The sequence below is a fragment of the Misgurnus anguillicaudatus genome, chromosome 12 (assembly GCF_027580225.2).
Source record: "Misgurnus anguillicaudatus chromosome 12, ASM2758022v2, whole genome shotgun sequence".
Classification (NCBI taxonomy): domain Eukaryota; kingdom Metazoa; phylum Chordata; class Actinopteri; order Cypriniformes; family Cobitidae; genus Misgurnus; species Misgurnus anguillicaudatus.
The window spans coordinates 24,750,657-24,772,419 of NC_073348.2; the positions used below are offsets into that span (position 1 = coordinate 24,750,657).

The window sequence follows — 21,763 nt, forward strand, 5'->3', positions numbered from 1 at the left end:
TACACTTTTTCTGAATTGTAAAACAAATAAAACATTTCTGCCTTAATGCCATGAATTATTAAGTATTTTAAAATATTCAACAAGTAATGCACTGCAAACACCTCCAAGTTTTGCTGATCAAAAATAACTTGTAACTTTATCTGAGCTCGATTTTGGCTTGTTAAGGGGAAACACCACCGTTTTTTAGTGTTTTACTGTGTTCTTGACTCAGCTTGGAGAATTGGTGCATGCCTATCTTTTTTTAGTGCGTGCACTTGGTCTTTGTGCAGTGCGTCGTGAATGTGTTTGCATTTAGCCTAGCTAGCCCCATTCATTCTTCAGGATCCAAACAGGGGTGAATTTAGAAGCCACCAAACACTTCCATGTTTTCAATATTTAAAGACTGTTACATGAGTAGTTACACGAGTAAGTATGGTGGCACGAAACAAAACGTGGCGCAGTAACATCGTCACTCCTGACTCCTCCCCCTCTCGCTCAAACTTCCTTCAATATTGCTGCGCCCGAGGTCGAAGTGCAGCAAACTAAGTGCTCTTTCGCCATACAGTGTGGTTCTCATCTGCTTAAAAAAATCACGTTTTGTTTTGTTCCACCATACTTACTCGTGTAACTACTCATGTAACAGTCTTTAAATGGGAAAAAAAGGAAGTGTTTGGTGGCTTCTAAATTCATCTCTGTTTGGATCCTAAGGAATGAATGGGGCTAGGCTAAAAGCTAACACATTCATGACACACTGTACAAAGATTAAGTGCCCGCATTGAATAAAGATAGGTATGTATTAATTCATCTAAGTTGAGGTAAGAACATAATAACATTTGAAGAACTGTGGTGTTTTCCTTTAATAATACACAAGTGCCTGCATATACTGCAAAAATAAATATCTAATTTGGCATCACAGTGTAATACACAGATTTTATAACTTCCTGAAAAGTAGTGGTTTTGGAGAATTTTTCAATATTCCTATTGTTCATAATGCTTGTTCATCTATTGATTTGTTTATTGCAATGTTTGCAAAAGTGCTTGCAAAAGTACTTATTTGTTTATGTTCTTTTAAAACATTGTCTCAATAATCTCGATAATATTGTTTTTTTTTTATTACAATCTGGAATAATTGATCTTAATTGGCCAGTTGCAACATACATATCTGTTATCCCGATAACAACCGCTAAACTGATAACACACCGCTCATCCGGGTATTGCGAGGCATCTTGACCCGTACTACTTTTAATGTATCACTCCGCTGGTTCATGCAAGGTGTGCGCATTTTTTTATTTAGCACAAAGTCTTAAGATTAAACGGTTTCAACTTTTCGTTCAACAGGTCAATCACAATTTTTAGCCTTTTTTGTCTGTTTAGCACATCTAGGGCTGTCTCTAAGACGTGTAATTTTATCAGTGATGTCAGGTAGCAAAGACAAAAATCACTTAGAGTTGCTTTGTAAACTTATTAAATTCACTTTATTAAGGATTTCACCTGCGAGACAACTAAATATGTACTCACTCACTTCTGAGGTAAGGAGCTTCTTGTTGTTGTGGCTTTCAGGATTAGTTATTTAAAGCAAGAGCCGGTGGAAATTTCCCACGCCGCTCCGCGCACGCTCATTCAAACCTTTAATACGCAACCGTGGTAACAGAGCAAATAGAGAAGTCGATTACAGCATCATTATCCGGCGGGAATGCGCCCTGCTCGCTCCCGCACGCTCATCATCATCTCTACAGGGACTATCACGAAACAATTTTATGGAGCCTCAGTTTCAAACGAACCATATCCTGCAGATCACTTGATGAGACACATCGTTTTATATAACTACAGGTACGTTTTTGTGTAAAACGTGTGAATTGGTGTGTAAACTCTTAGCTGTAAACACAAAAACTAAGATATGGAAATGAATGTGTTAAAGAGCCAAATAATAAACTTTGGCTTAGTTGTGCTTAGTCGTTTGTTTTACATAATAATATTTACAAGCTATGTCCAACTATTCTCTTGCAGGATTAATTAAATGATCTGAAGGGTTAAAAATAACATTATATATTAAATATTAAATAAATATTTTTTTCTTTATGCCTCTACTGTACCAATATACTGTAAAGTTGTTTTGAATAATACTGATTTGTAAAGTACTGTAAAGTTGTTTTGAATAATATTATATATTATTATATTAATAATATTGATTTGATAATAAATTTTGTTTATTATTGCAGCCTATTGTTTAATATTTTGTCACAAAAGTCTTGAATGGTATATAAGCAAATAGTTTGACAAAGTGTTTATTTCAGTTTTTGATGCTGAGACGATTACCTTTGTGTTTATCTGGATGATCTGTGTCATGTTAGTTTGTACAGCTCTAGTTTAATATTCTTAAATAAGGGATTAACCCCTGCTCTGTACTGTTTATGTAAGATACTTTTCAATGTAAATCTCAGTGCCATTCAGATTATGAATGATTAGTATTTAATTGTACTGACAGAATAGCAGTGACCGTTTTTTTTATGGCAGTTCCCTTCCTGTAGTTAAGATTTATGCTTAGCAGTGACTTTATATAGAGACCGATGGTGGAGCCAGAGTTGCTCGGCTGCCATCGATCGAGTGTTTCAGTCTTTCGAAGTGGGTCAGGGAACAAAATTTTGTGGCCCGCTCAAGTGATATAGTACTGTTACAACCCTCAGGATTAATCCAGTCAGGATGAATGAGGTCTTTGTTTCCTTGTGCCATTATTAGAAATCTCCTTCCTTCACCTCTCTGCTAATGTTCCAGTTGAATAAGTGAGATAAGCTTAAAGCAACAAACACAATGAAACGCCAATGCCAGTGGAACTCTATTCATCAGTTGATAAAAATTCTCTATGTACTCTTGTCTAGATCTGTTATTCCACACACACCCATGGGTAAGAAAGTCTTACAGTGTTTTCCCTGGTATAAACGTGGTAAAGACAGGGGTAAGGGCAGACTGTGTCCACCTCCGGCTGGTAAGTTGCATTGTTTACCAAACAAACTGTCCATATATTTTGTTATTAAGTTAAATCGTCTTTTGGCACATTACGTTCAACTCTCATTTCTTTCATAGTTCCATCTGTTGAGGTGCAACCTGTATTTTCTACGAAAGTATCCTGGGGTTATGACGGAGATGAGAGCACCACACATCCCGTCTATTTTTCCCATAAAGCGCGAGTGGCTTATCGCCACCAGATGGACGGCAATATTATCGATGCCACCTGCTAACCTCTGGGCTGCTTTCCCAGAATCCATCGCCTTTTACTTACCTGTAGACTTCAAGAGAAAGAACCATAAAAGCCAATTTTGTAAAGACTGTTCTGTCTTGTGCAATTAAACTAAATATTTTATATTTTGGTGATGAAGAATTATAAAGTGTTGTTCCCCTCTTATTCCCCTACTTGTATGTCAATTCTGGCATTCACCTGTATTGTACATATTGTGTGTTGTTTTTTTAAGGAGACATGGACTAAACTAAACACATAGTACTGTAAATAGAAGTGCAATGTACATATGAAGAGTTTGGTTCCAAAATGCAATAAACCAATTTTGACTAATTTGGGTAAAAATGTGTTTTCTATACCAAGAAAGTGACAAGATGAAAACCTGTTTTCTGTTACAAACTTTCACAAAGCATCTTTAGGTTATAAAAACATTAAAAATTCAAATCCATAATTTGAATTTCAAAGATTTATTATAAAAACTGATACTTTTTTTCCGCAAAATTCAATAAATCCATGACTAGTTTTTTTTTCAAAATGCTATAAATCTATTGAAACAATATATACATGTGTATTCATCTTTGCCATGTTATATTAATTTAGTTGACTAGTGGTATACACTGATTAAAAAAAATAAACATTAATGGCATTAATCAAAACACTTACGTCGTCATATTAAGAACACATGTCATTGCTGCATGGGACGTTGTCGCTGAACTTTTTTGAGAGCGATCATCTGTAAAATGTTTTGGTCCTGCTCGATTTTCGTTGACTTATAATAATGGAAAGTTTTTTATAAGATCCCCAGAGATTAATGTGTTAGCATGACAGAAGCTTTATGCTGTCGTGTGGGAACAAGCAACAGCCGGCATTTTTCCTTCGCCCGAGTTGCTAATGTTTCTTCCCCGCCACAGAAAACCACCACAGGTTTATCAATGCCATCAAAAGTATAATTTTGTTTCTTGTTTGTTCGTTAATCAGAAGGTACAAAGTAGATGAGGAAAACTAGGATTCTGTGTGTATTCAACGCGCCGCCATTGTTGTTTACAGTGCGTGGAATGGTGCGCTGTGATTGGTTAAGCAGATTTATTGCATTCTGCAGAGAAAAAGGACTGGCGTTTATCGCGTTTTGGAAAAAAGGGAGAAAAGATGACAGAATAACACGCCAGATATCGGATTTTCCATAAAATTAAGAATTTACTTTTTAATACTGACCTGGTACAATACTGGTAAAAAAAAATTTTTAAATGGCGTTTAGCGCGTTTTGGAACCAAACTCTTTATATGTTTAAATGAGGTCTCTGATTGGTTTGGTTACAAACATTCCTCAAAATATCTTTCTTTGTGTTCATCAAAACAAAGAAACTTATACAGGTTTGTAATAACATGAAAGTGAGTAAACGATCAGACAATTTTCATTTTTGGGTGAACTATATCTTTAATAGCCTCCATAATATTGTTTTTTATTACTTGATTCTGACTTATTACTTGGAAAACTTGATTCTGACCAGCTGCAACATTCATATGTCTGTTATCCTGATAACAACCGCTTAAACTGATAACACACCGCTCATCCGGGTATTGCGAGTTACCTTGACCGGTACTACGGTACTTTTATGTTTAATCAATGTATCACTTTGCTTATTCATGCATACATTTTTATATTTACACAGTCTAGATTTAGTCTTTAAGCGGTTTTTAACTTTTCGTCTAACAGGTCAGCCCCAAGTTTGAACCATTTTTTCTGTTTAGCACTTGCTAGGGCTGTCGCAAAGACGTGTAATTTTTTCAGTGATGTCAGGTAGCAAAGACAAAAATCACTTATAGTTGCTTTGTAAAGTTTATTAAATGCACTTTATTAAGGATTTCTCCTGCAAGATAACTAAAAATGTACTCATCTACATACAAATCTATATATTTTGGTAAAGATAAAGAATTATAAAGTGTTGTTCCCCTTTTATTCCTCTAATTTTATTTAGATCTGGCATTCACCTGTATTGTATATTGTGTGTGTGTGTGTGTGTGTGTGTGTGTGTGTGTGTGTGTGTGTGTGTGTGTGTGTGTGTGTGTGTGTGTGTGTGTGTGTGTGTGTGTTTTTATAAGGAGACATGGACTAAACTGGACACATAGCACTGTAAATCGAAGTGCAATGTACATATGTTTTGTCATGTATGATGAAAAGTGTAAATCATGTAAAAATGGTTGGGGTCAGTGGAAAAGCACAAAGAGGTGATAATGTAGTTAGCTCTCTTGCTGTTTAATGCAAAGTGTTGAGGTGAAGAAACCATCTTAAAATGGCCTTTGAGCCTTTGTCTGCATAAGTGATGTTTCACTCTTATTACCTTTATCTTTTGTCTTTTATCAAAACGGCCATGCTGTGTTTACCAACATATTACTTTTAATAAACTCTCTCTATACTCCCATACTGTAGTTTAGTAACTTATTTAATATTGTAAAAAAACTATGTTCAGTTATCCTTCTTTATTGCAAAGACTGTACTGAGGTCGGTCTGGCATTGAGTCGGGGCGTGGTTTAAACGGAGACTGCGCGAGAGAAGCAGCAGTGTCGTCTTCCATTCTGCCCACCTAGGACAAAGACTGGCACCAACGCCTGATCAAACATTGTCATCGCGATATCTCGTTGTCTGTCAGACTGCACATTTTGCGGTCTCCGTAGCTCCGTAAACGGAGCGTATTCATCCTGCAGAAATTTTATGCAACACGTTTAATCGTCCCATAAAGAGCCAGCGTCTGTGATGGGTGCGAAACAGTTGTTTGATGTTGCTTCATCGTAAGTTGAAATATGCTTTATGTTATGTTTTAATTACGGTATACCACAATAACTTCGTGTTAAGTTGATTGTTATATAATATATACGCATATTTGCAAATTATCAAAGTAACGTAAATGCCATCTTTACGTTTCTAACGTTACCTGTGATAATAAGCGGTTAGCACTGAATGCACACTTCTGAAGTTTGTGAAAATTATCATTCAAGTTGTATTTATTTTATTTTATTGTAGAACCACAACATTCACATAGGTGCACGTGAACTGGACACGCGTGTCGTCGTTCATGGCCACGTGAGAAGACGTCAACAAATCAAAGTCAACGAAAAGCTTGCAGGCTGCTTTGTGAAAGAATGGGTCGTTCTCAGGAGCTCAGTGAATTCAAGCGTGGTACAGTCATAGGTTGCCACCTGTGCAATAAGTCCATTCGTGAAATTTCCTCAATACTGAATATTCCACCGTCAACTGTAAATAATATTATAACAAAATGGAAGCAATTGGGAACAACAGCAACTCAGCCACGAAGTGGTAGGCCACGTAAAATCACAGAGCGGGTTCAATACATGCTAATGCGCACAGTGCTCAAAAGACGGCATCGTTCTGCAGAGTCGATAACTACAGCCCTCCAAACTTCGTGTAGCCTTCAGATTAGCTCAAGAACGGTCCGTAGAGAGCTTCATGGAATGCGTTTCCATGACCGAGCAGGTGCATCAAAGCCTTACATCGGCAAGTTCAATGCAAAGCGTCGGCTGCAGTGGTGTAAAGCACGCCGCCACTAGACTCTAGAGCAGTGGAGACGTGTTCTCTGGAGCGACGAATCTCGCTTCTCTGTCTGGCAGGCCGATGGACGAGTCTGGGTTCGGCGGTTGCCAGAAGAACGGTACATTGTGCCAAGTGTAAAGTTTGGTGGAGGGGGGATTATGGTGTGGGGTTGTTTTTCAGGGGTTGGCCTTGGCCCCTTAGTTCCAGTGAAAGAAACTCTTAATGCTTCATCATACCAAGACATTTTGGACAATTTCATGCTCCCGACTTTGTGGGAACAGTTTGGGGATGGTCCCTTCGTGTTCCAACATGACTGTGCGCTAGTGCACAAAGAAAGGTCCATAAAGACATGGATGAGCGAGTTTGGTGTGGAGGAGCTTGACTGGCCTGCACATAGTCCTGACCTCAACCCAATAGAACATCTTTGGGATGAATTAGAGCGGAGACTACAAGCGCGGCCTTCTCGTCCAACATCAGTGTCTGACCTTACAAATGTGCTTTTAGAAGAATGGTAAAAAATTCCCATAAACACACTCCAAAACCTTGTAGAAAGTTTACCAAGAAGAGTTGAAGCTGTTATAGCTGCAAAGGGTGGGCTGACTCTATATTAAACCCTATGGATTAGGAATGGGATGTCATTCAGGTTCATGTGCATATAAAGGCAGGTGTCCCGAAACTTTGGCAGTATCAGATATCGCATTAGAAGACTTTCAGACATTTTGGGACTGCTAATAACCTAAAAAAATGCACTTTTAAATGTGTTTCTATCAGAACATGAGTCGCCAGTGTGTGTGCAGAAACATCCTGTTATTATACAAATCCATCTATTCTTCTTTGTGTAACCTCATTTAAACCACAACAGTCAGAGGAAACAGGCTTTTGGGGATTCCCTATCAATGTGATGTCACATTGATTATGCCCCAACCATAACCACTCACAGACTCCGCCTTATGAGTGAGTAGTTCAACCTTCTGCCAGAGACACGTTTTGATGTAGTCCAAAGCACATTTAAGCGCTCTACCCCTACTTTGCATACGCTCTTTATTTGTATATTTATATGAGTAATTGTTTGTATTGTTTATAAGTGTTATTGTTACAACTTCTCTTTCATTATTTAATAGAAATTCAGTTAAATGAACAAAGTCTCTTGCTCTTTATTTCTTTCTTGCATCTTGGATGTTAATTGTGATAAATAGATCCTCTGAGGTGATTGGCATTGTAATAGTAACTGGTGCATTTCAGTCCTTACATACAACTATAGTAAACTGTAGTATAAAAGGCTGTTGTGTTTTTAAACCTCACTATATAAATCAAATGAAGGTAACCTACACTGGGTTTCACTATAGTTTACATGTACCGTAATGGTACAGCCATTGATACATTAAGAAAGTGTAGTAATTACTATAATACACTAGTATACTGCAATTTACTATAGTAAATATTAACGTTTACACCAGTATTTTTCTTGTGGAAATATTAGGCTTGCCAGTAAGGAACTGTCGTCCCACATTTTGAATTTTAATTTTACAGTGTACACACAAACCCATTAGGCTATCTATAGTTCAGATAAGAGATGGCATTATCTTTCGTTGTCATGGAGGACACAGGAAAGGACACAACGAATATAAATTCCTTGGTAACTACATTTAGGATAGGAATTAACTTCACAGTTACTGTACCTGATCTGCTTTAAGTCTGCTGAGTTTTATGGTAAGAGAAGTTTATGGCTGGCTGTCTCTAATGTTATTAATGTTCATCATAATAGTCCTTAATTGAATCAAGAGCTTATATTTTCTTATGAACACATGGTAGCATGATGCAGATACTTAGATGGTGATGTAACCGTTGGATTTTAATACTATAGGCTGCAGTGACCATCACTCGAGTCACGAGTCTCTCTCCAGCCAGTAGATGACGCTAGGAATTCATGATATCAGAAAAGACATGCATTGCATACTTTATGTAAAATAATAGTAGTAGTAATAATAATAAAATGTTTAGAATTAATAATAATATGCAGTGGTGTTTTTGGGGGGACAAAAACATTCATATGAAAAAATATTGTAGTGTAGATTAGTATTTTTGTAGTACAATACTATAGATACTATATTGTTTTTGAGGCTATGTGTAAATATTCTATAGTATTTACTAAAGTTTATGAATTCACTATAGTACATGCTACAGAATACAATACACTACAATTCACAGTTTTATTACTATTACTATTACAGTTAACTATACTAGATAATAAAACAGCCCATTTTGGTTCTTCATTCTGATTGGTTAAAACGCGTTCTAAGCTTCTAAGCTGTAATAAAATACCCCGGTAGCCCCACAGTTCAGACCGCATTAAATAAGTATCACTGCGCCACTGTTGCTGCGTACTGATTTATGAAAATAAACACCACAGGGTGTAATCATATTTTTAATTTTTTTACAATTGCACAATTAATGGCGATATCCAGATAAATGTCAATAAATATTGTTGAGTAGCCTCAACAATAAAGAGAAAGCGTTCCCTGAGGAGTTTCTACCTCAAATCTATATTTTCGCATTCACTCAACGCATTCACTTAACACTAAAAACACTGTGTAAGTTTTGATAATGGCTCTGAATCTGATCTCTTACAAAAGTTCTTCACAAAAATGGAATTATCTCCGCTTTTAGCTGAAAATTTGAGAGGTGATAAGAGAACAAATTAAGGAAGGATGAAACTTTTTTTTAGACGGAGGGTCTTTTTTTCATTTGATATTTTTTATGTTTATTCAAAGAAGATAATTTTTCTGGAAGGCATTAAACTAAAACTGGGTAGCAGTTTTTTTTAAAAACGCTGATGGGAAAGAGTTAAGCATGCTTCCAAGCATATTTGATCCACACTTCAACAGTTGCGGTCTGTTGCAGCCCACTTGATTCTGAGGAACTACATTGTTTGGCGGAAGAGTAATATTTGTACTAATATAATTACAACTTATTTGTGTTTTATTTTATGAAATCCTGCTATGCATATGAAGTAACAGTTTTATAAAAGCAATAAGCCCTGTGAAGCAGTGGTGTTACAGTGCATTTTATAACTCTGCTTCGCGTCGTGCCTAACAACGCCCCTTAGCTTTTATAAAATGCACTGGTAACCCACTGCTTCTTGGGATTTATTGCTTATGTATACTACAGTAATTTTTATGTGAACAGCTCAGCCAAGATAAAAATGTCCAAATGAAATGACACAGTCTAGAGTTCAATGCAGCAACGTGTTATATAAACCCTGTATTGAAGACATCATCATAAATTACAAATATATTTTGTGACATCTGTGTGAATAAATTGAACAATTTACTTTTTAAGAAAAAAGTAGAATTCAGTTCTGAGCTTTAAATGCACCATGGTTTGAATTAAAATAGTCAAAAAAAGAACTGTATGAGAATGTAACTTCCTGAGCATTATAGTACAATGCCAAAAAACATCTCTTAATATTTAGACCACTGTAATCATTTTGGTCTGTTTACTGTCTATCTATAGTGATTGATTGCTTTCATCTACTGCCGCATTCTGATCTTTGTCATCAGCATGGTTGGTTGTTGATGTTGGTCAATAGCTTTTGATGGGTGGCTTTGTACAAGGCTGTAAAACTACCAGGACTGAGTATGCCACGCCCATCCTCGTCCACCTGACCCATCAGGATGTAGTTTTGACCTGGTAGATAATGTTTGTGTTAATTGTTGAGTAGTAAAACTTTAATCAACACAAATAATGTGTGTGTAGGAATGTTGAGGTGTGTGTATATTCGGTAATACCTCTGCGCAGCAGTGGACATTTCCTGCAGGTTAGCATGAGTTTGACAGACATGGTCTCTCCAGCTTGGGTGATTGTGAGACTACCAGTCTTATAGGCCTTAATTAAGGAAACAGTTGCATGCAGACTTCCATTAGGTCCCGGGCTCATTGCTGTCATTTTACCAGTGATCACTAGGAGAGAGATTGAAAGAAAAATTGAAAATAAGTATCACTTCTAAAGGAACACTTTACCCAAAAAAACGAAAATTCAAATCATCTTTTACATCACTCGTCGCCGTAATTTTGATCCAAACTTGACACAGAACAAGAAAATGGCAACCAATGGCATTTAGAGTCATAGGTGTCAAACCTTACGCAGCATGTTTAGATGCAATACAGTGACCCTATATGTGAGATCCAGATTAAAGTCTCATAATATGAGATAAGGAACATTAAAGTTTGATTTTAATCATTTATTATTTTCATTGTGTGTTCCACAGAAGATCATAGTGGCTTTAAATGAGGAGTAAATGATAACAGAATTTTCATTATGTTGGCTTGACAAAGATTGATAAATATTGTTATAACTTTTAAACTTATTATTTTTCTTCTTACTGAAACTGTTGACTGTATCTCCTTCTAGAGTTTTCAAGCTATAACCACCAAACGGCTGTTCTAAAGTTAGTTGCTATATTTTTTCTAATGCGGCTTTCATATAGGACGCGGTGCGCGCTGCGCTATGAAACCCATTCATTTCAATGGATTGCGCCGCACGAGGGCGGTTTGTTGTTGCATCGAGCAAAGCGCAGGCGCAGCGAGCACAGCTTGCGCTCATGCCGTGGTCAAAGTTCAAAATCTTTTAACTTTTGCGCTGCGCTCTGTGACGATTACCTGCGCGGCCAATAGAAACGGGCGTCCAAACAAAATGGACGAAGAGCTTATACTCGGGTCTGGCCAGCAGAGCACAAGCGGCGAGCGCAGCGCACACCGCTACCTATGTGAAAGCCGCATAAGGGATCAGACTTTCGTAAAATGGACGTTTAAACCGCCAAAATTCCCACTGGCTTTGCCAGGTCTAATGATTTTGTTAACATTTCGGTTAGCGCTTTAAAATATGCCGGAAGGCTCTGTAAGAACATACCTCGAAATGAGGTGTAAATTGTATTCCGTGGGTGCAAATACTGCAAAATCGCCCTATAGGGATACTATGGTTAAGGCAGTCCCATGAAAAAATGTGTTAATCCTACTATGGTAAATTGTATATAATTCATACTGGCAAGCGGCCTAAGAAGTATCATCATTGGCAGCTGCCAAGCCACTCCCTAGCAACCAAAGAGAATACCCTAGCAACTTTTTGGCAAGACCTGTATCTCTGCCTCAGAACATTTTTATAGACATGGGGGTTGGTTCTATTATGGAGTATTATCATTGGCAGTTACCAAGCCACTCCCTAGCAACTAAAAGGGGTACCCTAGCAACCAATTAGCAAGACCTGTATCTCTGCATCAGAACATCGAAGAGACATAGGGGTTGAGTCAGATTGAGTCACAGATGAGTCAGATTACGTCCGGCAGATGCGCATGCAGTCGGGGTCTCGTAAAGCCAACATCGAAGTTTGATCACAAACTTTAACATCTAGTTTTTGGATAAACTGTCCCTTTAAGACATAAACATTTCCATAAGCTTTGCTTTTCATATTTATTGTATGAGATCACTTACCAAATTCACTAGCACAGAAGCTGGTCTTGATGGATCCCTCTCTTTTACATGCCTTGGGACACAAGGGGTTTACGTCTGAGGCTGAAAATGACAATAATATAGAGTGCACAATTAAAAAAAAAAGTTATGTTCATACGTAACCAGTTTGCTATGTCTTTTACTTCCTCACCTGGTTTGGGCTCATCAGGTTCCGGTTCACGAACTGACGGTCTCGCAGGTTTACTGGGTTGGACAGGTTTGGGTCGTGGCTTTCGCTGCTCTGGCACCTTTGTAGTAGTGGTTGTTGCTGTGGTTGTAGTTGGTGCTTCTGTTGCCACGACAACAGGTTTCACTGGTTTAGCCGGGGTGATACGGGGTTTTGTGAGTGTGGATGACACTCTAGGTCCTGACATAACATCACCTCCTTCAGTTGGAGTGCGTTGGCCACGTGGGATACTGTAGTACGTGGCCATGAATCCATCAGACGTCACACTAAGGTCAGACACAAACTGGACCAATAGCACATTACTGTTGGTTACAATATTCCTGGAGAGAGGACACAAAAAATTTAAAATACAAGTCAATTCAATGCAACCACAAATGCAGTTTTGACATTTGTTGTTCTAAGTTTCTGATAGTGATATGATAGTGTAAGAATGAATAATTGTTAGGGATGCACTGATATATCAGCCTATAATTGGTTTTGACAAATTTTCACTATGGGCCGAGTGTTGAATAACAGGCAATGATCAAGACGGATTATATCCTGCCAATCAAAAGAAGTGGAAAAACCATTGGTGGAGTTGAGGGGGGACAGGGGGCACTGCCCCACAATGAAAAACATTATTTATTCAATTTACTCAATTTTTTAAGGTAAGTGGTTGCAATCAATTTATTTAAGCTACATTTAAACAAAAGTTTTTTGTTTTGTTTTGTATTTCAACAATTTTTTTAAAATGTCGCTTAAATAAATTGATTGCGACCACTTACTTAAAAAAATTAAGTTAATTAAATGAATCATTTTTTTCAGTGCAGAACAGAGCTAATTATGGTTTTGTCTGAGCTATTAATGAAATAGAAATATAAGAATTTATATTTTATTTGTCTTATCTTAATATTTTAATTGGTAGACTTAGTAACTTAAGGCTAAAATAGTTTTAATTCAATTAAACCATATTTAAAAACTCCCGAAACTCCACCTATGGCAAAAATGCATCAGAACTCATGTTGTGTGATTATTTTGAATTGAATTTACAGAATATTATCAACAATATTATCAATATTGGTATTGGCACAATTTTTTTTTATTGTTTTTCTATACAAATGCATTATGCTTTGTTTAATATATATGAATCATTATTAGATGACACTTTGAACAATTTGAACAATATAATCCAAGTCCAAAACATGGATTTAGTAACTGACTGAGGTGCAGTGTCTCCGCAGTATTTTCCGATGCGTCGCGAGTCGTCTTTTTCTCCTCCGTTATAAAACGTTACGTAGTCGAAGCGGCAATAATTGTCAGACTCCACATCAAACTTGTCAAACTTCACCTCGATCACCTGCAACCAACCCAAATTATAACTATTAATTATTACGTTCATCAGACATAAATAATGTACAGTTTAAAATAAAGTTTTGTAAGATTTTGGGAATGCTGTTATATAACATAATATAACATACATTTTCCCAGATTAAGGCATGTCTGTTTCTTATCATTTCATGAACAGAATAGAGAAGTCTGACGTGCGGCCATTATTCAGTGTATAAAAAAATTAACTGATAACCATCATTACTACGCTGTTATACTTTTTCCTGACCATTTCTGGTTCCACTGTGATAAGCCAGGAACAGCTGATGCCTGGTGGATAATTCTTCTCGGGCCAGTTTGGAGTTTTGATCGTGCCCTGAGACTTTGTGAGCTTCCCACCACAAAACTGTAGCTCTGGATGAAAAAAAAATTCACACATACATTGATGAAATGCAGCAAAAATCTAACTCTTAATATTATTCATTATAATACATAAAAATGTATATGTAGCAGGTGCATAATAGCTTATTTCTGTTCAATGAAAAGTAAAAATACATGACATTGTGTTCCTCTAGCTCAACTGGTAGAGCATAGTGGTAGCAGAGCAAAAGTTCATGGGTTTGATTCCCAGGGAACACATATTCATAAAAAACCTAAACAATAATAATACTTTACCATCCACATGTGGCTTTACTCCATTGAAGCTGGCCACGAACCCTCTTCCACCTGTCCCAGAATCGGACACCATCTCTACCATCATGACGTTGGATGTGGAGATGAGAGCCCCAGGTCTGAACGTTCCACAGAAGCGCCCGAGCTTCTGTACCATGTTAGAGTGTCCGTTATACACATCCACATAGTCATAGCGACAAAGAGAGTCAGCCTCCAAATCAAAAACCCTGAAGGAGAGCATGACCACATTACCCTCGGGGACCTAGTACAAAAACATAATAATGAATAAAAGACCCTCACATAGCCACAAACAGCCCATGCTTATGAAAATGGTATGGTTATATGATATTGTAAATTTACTCACTGTAATGTACCAGGTGCATTTGCTGTTAGGTTTGTAGTATGACGGGAAACCTTCGCTTCCCACAAAGCCGGAGTCTCCTTTCAGATCACCTCCGCAGTTAAACTCAGGCCTGAGAAGATAAGAGCAAAGTAAACCTAAGAGATAAGAAAAAACTGTTTATATTGCACAATACAAAATGTTTACATAATATGAGTCAGGTACAAACAGGAAGGAGACAAGCAAGTTCATTTCACGAGCGTGATGCTATCTTACGTAACTTGGGAAGGAAAATTAGATACCATCACCCACCAAGCATTGGCTCATAACTTTTAATACATCTAGGATGTTACAGGAGTAAACACTTTATGTGCCGTTTACTGTCACTGAAATCACTTTGTGTATGCTGGAATTTGCACTCCAGCCTTGTGTTTTCTGATCACATTCACTGATGTCTGCACATCTGTTTATATACTTAAACTGGATGACAAAGCTCTTTGGTAAAGTAATGGTGGTACAGACAGAGTCGAGAAGTCTAGCTGAAAATCAATCTCATTGCAATACTCATCAGTTTCATGAGGTGGCTAATTCGAATCAATTCACATTGATCTTGTTTGTACATTGTAGTTTTAGTAGGATCTGCATTCGCCTCAGTGATGTTGGGGGTGAAGTTTCATTCGTTCTTTTTTGTACATTTTGCATTATTTGAATTAAAAAGTTTTCCCAATGACATCGGGTTTGAAAATCTGTGATTTAAAATCTAAATACATTGAAATTTTAAAGGTCCACTGTGTCGATTTTTGGTGGGATCGGAAATGCAGCCAATACGTCCGCGCAGCTTTCCAAGTATACTCCCCGCGGCTGCACGCTGATGGCCGCGTTTGGCACTATACGCAATACAAATGATTTCTTATTCAAATTATTAGTCTAACAAGCCATCAGGGCAGCACTGATTTGGCGATATTTACAGTACATTAAAACATTAGGATTGGTGAAGAAAAGAAACTGATCCACCAATGCAAACAAAGTTTAGAACAAACAGCAAGACGACAAAGAACAGGAATCAAACATTATGGTGACGAACATGCTTCACGGCTTTCTGAAGAAGTAAAAGTTAAAGAAGAAAAACGATAATGTGTGTGCAAATGCTGTCTATTTCCTCTGTATAATTGTTTATGGAGTTTCCTGTCTAAATATTTTCACGTGCATGCGCTGTTGTACGGTCTCAAATTTTGGGCTGCACGCGGACGGTCCGCGCGGCCGACCGCGGACCCTTCTGATGACGAAAATGACGTCATGCGGACGCCGTGCATACGCGTACGTCCCTAGTATACTTTCGGCTTTAGTCCACAGTTGTCGAAACGAATAGTAACGCAAAAAAAAATGCAGCACAAAGTTAAAACAACTTGGTTTTTGCAAGTCAATACAAATTACTATTTAAAGTTTTAGATTTAAAAAGTTGACATAACTTATAAATTCAAGTTGAAATGGTTTAACTTAATTTTTAAAGTTAAATATAAAAATGTGTTGATTTGACAAAAATGCTGCAATTTTTTTTACAATGCAGAACAAACATATCATCGTCTGAGACAACGTAGTTAAAAACACGCTCTATTGACGGTTTCAGCAGTTACAACACATACAAGCGGCTTTCGTGCTCAACACGTAACTTCCGGTAAACTCCGCTAAGAATAAATAACAACAAAGTCTTTTTAAAGTAGTTTATTTATAACAAGCTAAATCAACAACATGTAGATTACCTAGAAAACCAAAACATTTATTATTTTCGACGAGGTATTTGTTCAAGAGTTCAGTTTAGCAACTAGTCAGACCATTAAAAAAAACTGAAACGGAAGTAAAGTTGCATAATCGCATCACCGCACGTGCGTCCGATGAAACCGTCTATAGAAAAGTTTGTCCGTTTAGGGCTAAAATGGCGACTTCCATGTTAAGGGACCTGCGGTGTATGTAGATTAAAATTGCTCATTCTAATGCTAATGCAAACACAAATAGAGCGTCTGGCGCGAATGAAGCGATTTGAGCATTGCTGCAGGAGAAATGCGCGAACTGAAAAATCTGAACTTTATGAAAATTATGCCGCGTTAACCAATCAGGAGCTTGCTCTAGTAGTGACTTGATTACAGGAAACGAGGCGCAGAAGCCCCTCCCATGACGCGGATTTCCGGGTGAATGTCTCGAACGACTAGAATTTTACGTGCGGCCTTCACGTGCGAATGAAGCGAGTAAACTCAAAATATTCAAGCGTCCAACTACGCAGAAATAGCGCGCTTTTGCTGGTTTGAATCCAGCATAAGGTAATAAAAACCATACAGCTGTAAGGTCTTTATACACCACTGATAATATAGTTATGTATATTATATTGCATTTCTGTCAAGAAATCATTCTAAAAGTTACACAATGCACCTTTAAAGGAACAGTATGTAGGATTGTGGCCAAAACTGGTACTGCAATCACAAAACTTGTGGCTAAAACTAGTACTGCAATAACACAACTGGTGGCCAATACACAAAATGACAACATAAACATCAGTTGAGGGTTGCAACTCCACTTTTTAAATGACAATATCCTGGCCGGACCACTGTTGTCAGTGATATAAGTATTTGAAATGAACATGATTTTTTAATGTCTAGTGACATATCATGGCCATTTTATGATTAATTAATACAAAATTCTTACATACTGTTCCTTTAAGCACTCAAAAAGTGCTTTTTTTGTCTGTATTCCTCTTCCAACACTTATTTTCACTTATGCACATCTGAAACGCACATGTCACAAAATCTGGCAAAAATCCCCAGGGACACAACAAAACTCATGCAGGTTTGAAGCAACATCAGGTTGTGTTCATAATGATGACATTATTTATTTTTTTGGGTGAACTATTCCTTTAAATGCAACAGCATGGAAACAGCAAGAATTTTCCAGAATTCCTTCCTGTAAGGATGACAGCCAGCTTGAATGCTCAACTGTAAATGATCATTTGAGGAAAACACATTGAATCTCCTTACAAGGAAAAGCCACACTGTAAAAAATTTACTTTTTAACTTACTATTATTTATCTTGACAAGAGATGAGTTATATGTCGTCATACGAAATACGATTTTGATTATATTTTATAAGTTATAACAACTCATCTCCAGTCAAGATAAATAATAGTAAGTTGGAATGAAATCTGAGTTGATTAAACAAAAAAATTTTAGGCAGCAAGGAATGTTTTACAGTGCAGTATGGGGCAAGCCGACCTGACTCACTATCCAAAAAAACACACTTATCCAAAGTTTTTCCATCTGCAACCCTTCAGTTATCTCTATAATCAGTGCATGCTAAGCAAACAACACATTACTGAGAATATTACAAAACAAACATCAAATTAGACTTTTTTCAAAAAAGAAAAAAATGTAACTCCCAAAATCCTTGCACTTAAAATACCATGAACAAGGTTAGTTATAGCCACAAAGACCTGTCTTGACATGCACGCTTAGTTCATCCTCACCCACAACCCTAATGCACACCTGGTGTAGTTGGTGGTCTGACACAACGTTGCTCCAAAACTCATAAACATCAACAGCACCAAACTCCACACACCAGTTAAACGCTCCATATTCCACAGTACTGAGAGCCGCATGCAGCCACACGACACACGATACGAAGGAAGGAGGGATAAAGGAGGAGGTGTGGAGGAAGGGGATGCCGAAGAAGGAATAGTGGGAAACTCACGCTGTTGGGGAGACTATGGGGGGGATTTTAATTAGAGCCAGATGTTCGTTTTCGGGTAAATACTGTATGAGGGTTGTTGTCTTTGGCCATGGAGGAAAACACTAAACACTACTTTAATAAATGCAGGATTGGGAGGACAAGCAAAATTCAAAGTCATGCATATGGAGAATAAAAGATATTATATTGGATCCGTTCCTGATTATCTGAGTTAAATGAGGTCAAAACCAATGGATCAACTGAGAGCTCAGCATGTTACACTGCCTGTCAGGTTTTAGGTGTGAATTGTCTGATCTGTATGTTATCAGGAAATGCCTGAAGGTTCAGAGTTTTATGGTCCCTCTCATTGCCCCAAAGTTGAGGAGGTTGTGTTAACATAGTAATGCTGATTATATCTGATGGTATAAACATGTTTTGTTGATTATGAATTAAATGAATAAAGGCTGCAATTGTTTGATGCCAATATGAGTTATAAAGGAATGCATTAGGTTCAAAACAAGTTTAGCTCTGTCAGCATAATATACTGTAACATGCTGTCTGTTAAAACAAGGAAGGGTTTAAAAACAGAAATGGATAAAAATGAGCCCATATTTAATCACCCTCAAGCCGTTCTAGGTGCATATGACTTTCGACATTTAGCCAAACACAGTCAGAGTTATATTAAATAATATTCTGTCTCTGTTAGCATAAGAAAGAAGAATTGAATAAAGTTTTTAGGAATATATTAGGATACTGACCAAATTTTTGAGTTTTATACCAGCACGGTATACAGTATGGAAGCCGAAGAGAGGCCATGTACTATTATTATTTTTGCTTGCTTGTTTTCTCTCATGATCACGATTAATTTCGCATGATCTGAAAATAACAAAAGTGGTTTTCTCGAGATCTCAAAATAACAAACGTTTTATTCTTGTAATGTGATTAGCGAAATTAGCATGGATGAACAAATTAGATTTGACTTGGATCAGTGATTCGCTCAAGCTGAAATAGATTTGTCAGTTATTGACAATTTGATAGTCATGAATTTAGGGACCGTCTCTAAAGTTACACATTACAAGATGCAGGTTTGGAATGTACAGTATTCATGTGGTTGTCATATGTAAAGCACATTTAAAAAATTTTTTGGATTTATTCAAATAAAATGTTAAATGCTACTGGAGATGGTCCTTAAATTCACAAACATCAACAGTCCAACTTTTTTCAATTATCTGTTTATTTTAAAGAGCATCAATGGTCCGATTCACGATTTTACATACTTTGGTGTGTATTAGTACATGTTAAGGATATGCAAAAGGTACAAACCCCAAAGTAAACAATGACGGGAGTTATCGTATCCAACATAAATCTCTTTTCATAGACTGCAACAAACACACGGATTGTAGGCAACAGTTTACTTCCTGGGATTGGTGATGTAGTAAAGACCGACATTATACTAATTCCTCCCGATTCGGACTCACAGCCTGTAAGTTAACTCCTGTTAGCATTGCATTGTGCGCAAATCTTTCAAACATGTTAAGGAGTGTCACATTTCCGGCTGACATCAGAGGTATTCAGGCCAATTAAAATGTACAGATTAGCTGGCCAATCAGGAACACGGAGCTTTACAAAAGCTTTTCAGGAATAGAGTGAAATCTGGAGCTACAAAAATGTACGGTATGTGGAAAATTATGTGTTTTTTGAACCGTAAACCACACGCACACATTGTATTATACCAAATACACAAAATAACGTTTTTTTAGCAATGAAATAGGTGCACTTTAACATGCTTGCAGAGAATAGTTTACCAAAACTAAGTTACTGTATTGTTCTTTCTCACATTTTCTGGGTTGATAGAAGCACCGGGGACACAATTATAGCACTTAAACATGAAAAAATATATTTCATGATATGTCCTCTTTGGGCTATTATTACAAACGTGTGGTGATGGCAAAGACCCCAACTCATATGCATCTACAGTCCACTTCTAAATATACAAAATGAAGTCATGAGATAATAGTAAAATAGCAAAAATAATAATAGTACACGGCCTCTTCATAGTGAAGATTTAGAGGGTTTTGCGGTGAAAGACATATCAATGAAATGAGTAAAGTGATATTTGCGAAAACAGGCCATTTTAATTACTGACCCAATAACCTTTTCATTGCCATTAGAGTGAAATTACTAAACCTAAAAATAAGAGCATGATAAAATAGCTAATTTACAAGAAAACATGTCAGTCACACTTGGGTTTTGCATCTAAACTCTTCATTTGTTGTAAAAAAACACACATCAGTCTTACATTGGGAGCATATTCATACTATCTATCTGTGTCTGTTCAGTATAAAGACTGAGTCATGTTGTTTGAAGAATTCACCCCTTGGTGTTCTGGTATCGTTCTTGGCATTTCAAGAGACATTACAGGGGCCTGTAGTGGGAAACAACCACATAAAACCTTCAGAAAACCTGCTTGTGAAATATCACAACAGATTAAATGCTCACATGCCCCCAGAAAAAAAAAACTTATATAAAAAAGTAATATAGTAATACGATGCTTTGTTTACCTTTCAGTATTGCGGTAGTGCAATATGCACGAGTAGTAAAACACAGAATGGAGTTTAATTTATATGGACTCTGAATTAGCCAAGTGGAATGGATTTGAGAAAGCGGCTGCGTGGATGTCAAGGCTGTTGCTAAAAAGCGGAATGGATTTTAATTTATTAGTGCATTCCTCAGGTGGAATGGATTTGACTAACGGCGCTCTGAAAAAGTGAACAGACATATGCGCTGAATTAGAGATGGTAAAAGTAAGTGTGTCTGATATTGTTAGTGTTAAAAATTGGTTGTGTAAATCCAAAGTGTAAATCCATTGCCGATGATGATAACTGTGTGCTGCTGTGCTTGGCATCTGGTTGGATTTGGAGCGTCAAGAATGCGGTGACGTGGGAGTTTGCTGGGGACGGGGGAGGAGGCGCCGCTGGGTCAACAATGGTTGAAAACTTGGAAGAAAGTCGAGGGTTTGACTATCACAGCACAAATTATGAAAATGTATTCCTGGCCGAGGGACAGTACAGACTGAAAGGGTAATTTCAGCTGATATATCATCTCTGACTTGGCAGAGGAATGTCTTTAGGGAGGTCCTGAAGGGAAAAACACTGGAATTTACTGAGATGCAAGGTTTTGGATGTTGTGAAATCATGATATATCACGACGATTACATTTGGCAATAGAACATGGAATTAAAAACAGTGAAAAACAAAAACTGTAAACCTGACGTGATGAAGTAACAT

General features: G+C 37.2%; 2 protein-coding genes and 1 long non-coding RNA gene across 6 annotated transcripts in view; 1 reads left to right on the forward strand and 2 right to left on the reverse strand.

Annotated features, from left to right (window-relative positions):
* Positions 1-1,638, reverse strand: part of LOC129447052 (uncharacterized) — a 64,583-nt gene extending 62,945 nt beyond the window's left edge. For 2 of the 3 annotated variants that reach the window (XR_008645362.2, XR_008645360.2), the window contains exon 1: positions 1,498-1,605. This is a non-coding gene — a long non-coding RNA (uncharacterized lncRNA). Of the gene's footprint in view, positions 1-1,497 lie in introns of all 3 variants that reach the window. The other variant, XR_008645361.2, reaches the window with a different exon arrangement.
* Positions 1,531-3,300, forward strand: LOC129447049 (uncharacterized). Its single transcript, XM_055208616.2, has 3 exons — positions 1,531-1,809; positions 2,856-2,962; positions 3,061-3,300. Exons 1-3 carry the CDS (start codon positions 1,673-1,675, stop codon positions 3,213-3,215), a joined length of 399 nt encoding a protein of 132 aa, XP_055064591.1. The 5' UTR covers positions 1,531-1,672; the 3' UTR covers positions 3,216-3,300.
* Positions 3,301-9,993: 6,693 nt separating this feature from the next.
* Positions 9,994-20,801, reverse strand: pcolcea (procollagen C-endopeptidase enhancer a). Of its 2 annotated transcripts, none has more exons than XM_073874214.1 (9): positions 20,776-20,801; positions 14,790-14,898; positions 14,429-14,687; positions 14,043-14,167; positions 13,648-13,784; positions 12,413-12,768; positions 12,244-12,324; positions 10,546-10,716; positions 9,994-10,444 (listed from the first exon to the last, which is right to left on the reverse strand). In XM_073874214.1, the coding sequence occupies exons 1-9, from the start codon at positions 20,790-20,792 to the stop codon at positions 10,314-10,316; spliced, it is 1,386 nt and encodes a 461-aa protein (XP_073730315.1). In that variant the 5' UTR covers positions 20,793-20,801; the 3' UTR covers positions 9,994-10,313. The 2 variants fall into 2 exon arrangements, with proteins under 2 accessions (XP_073730315.1, XP_055064589.2); XM_055208614.2 differs by lacking the exon at positions 20,776-20,801 and adding an exon at positions 18,296-18,454.
* Between the last annotated feature and the right edge of the window lie 962 nt (positions 20,802-21,763).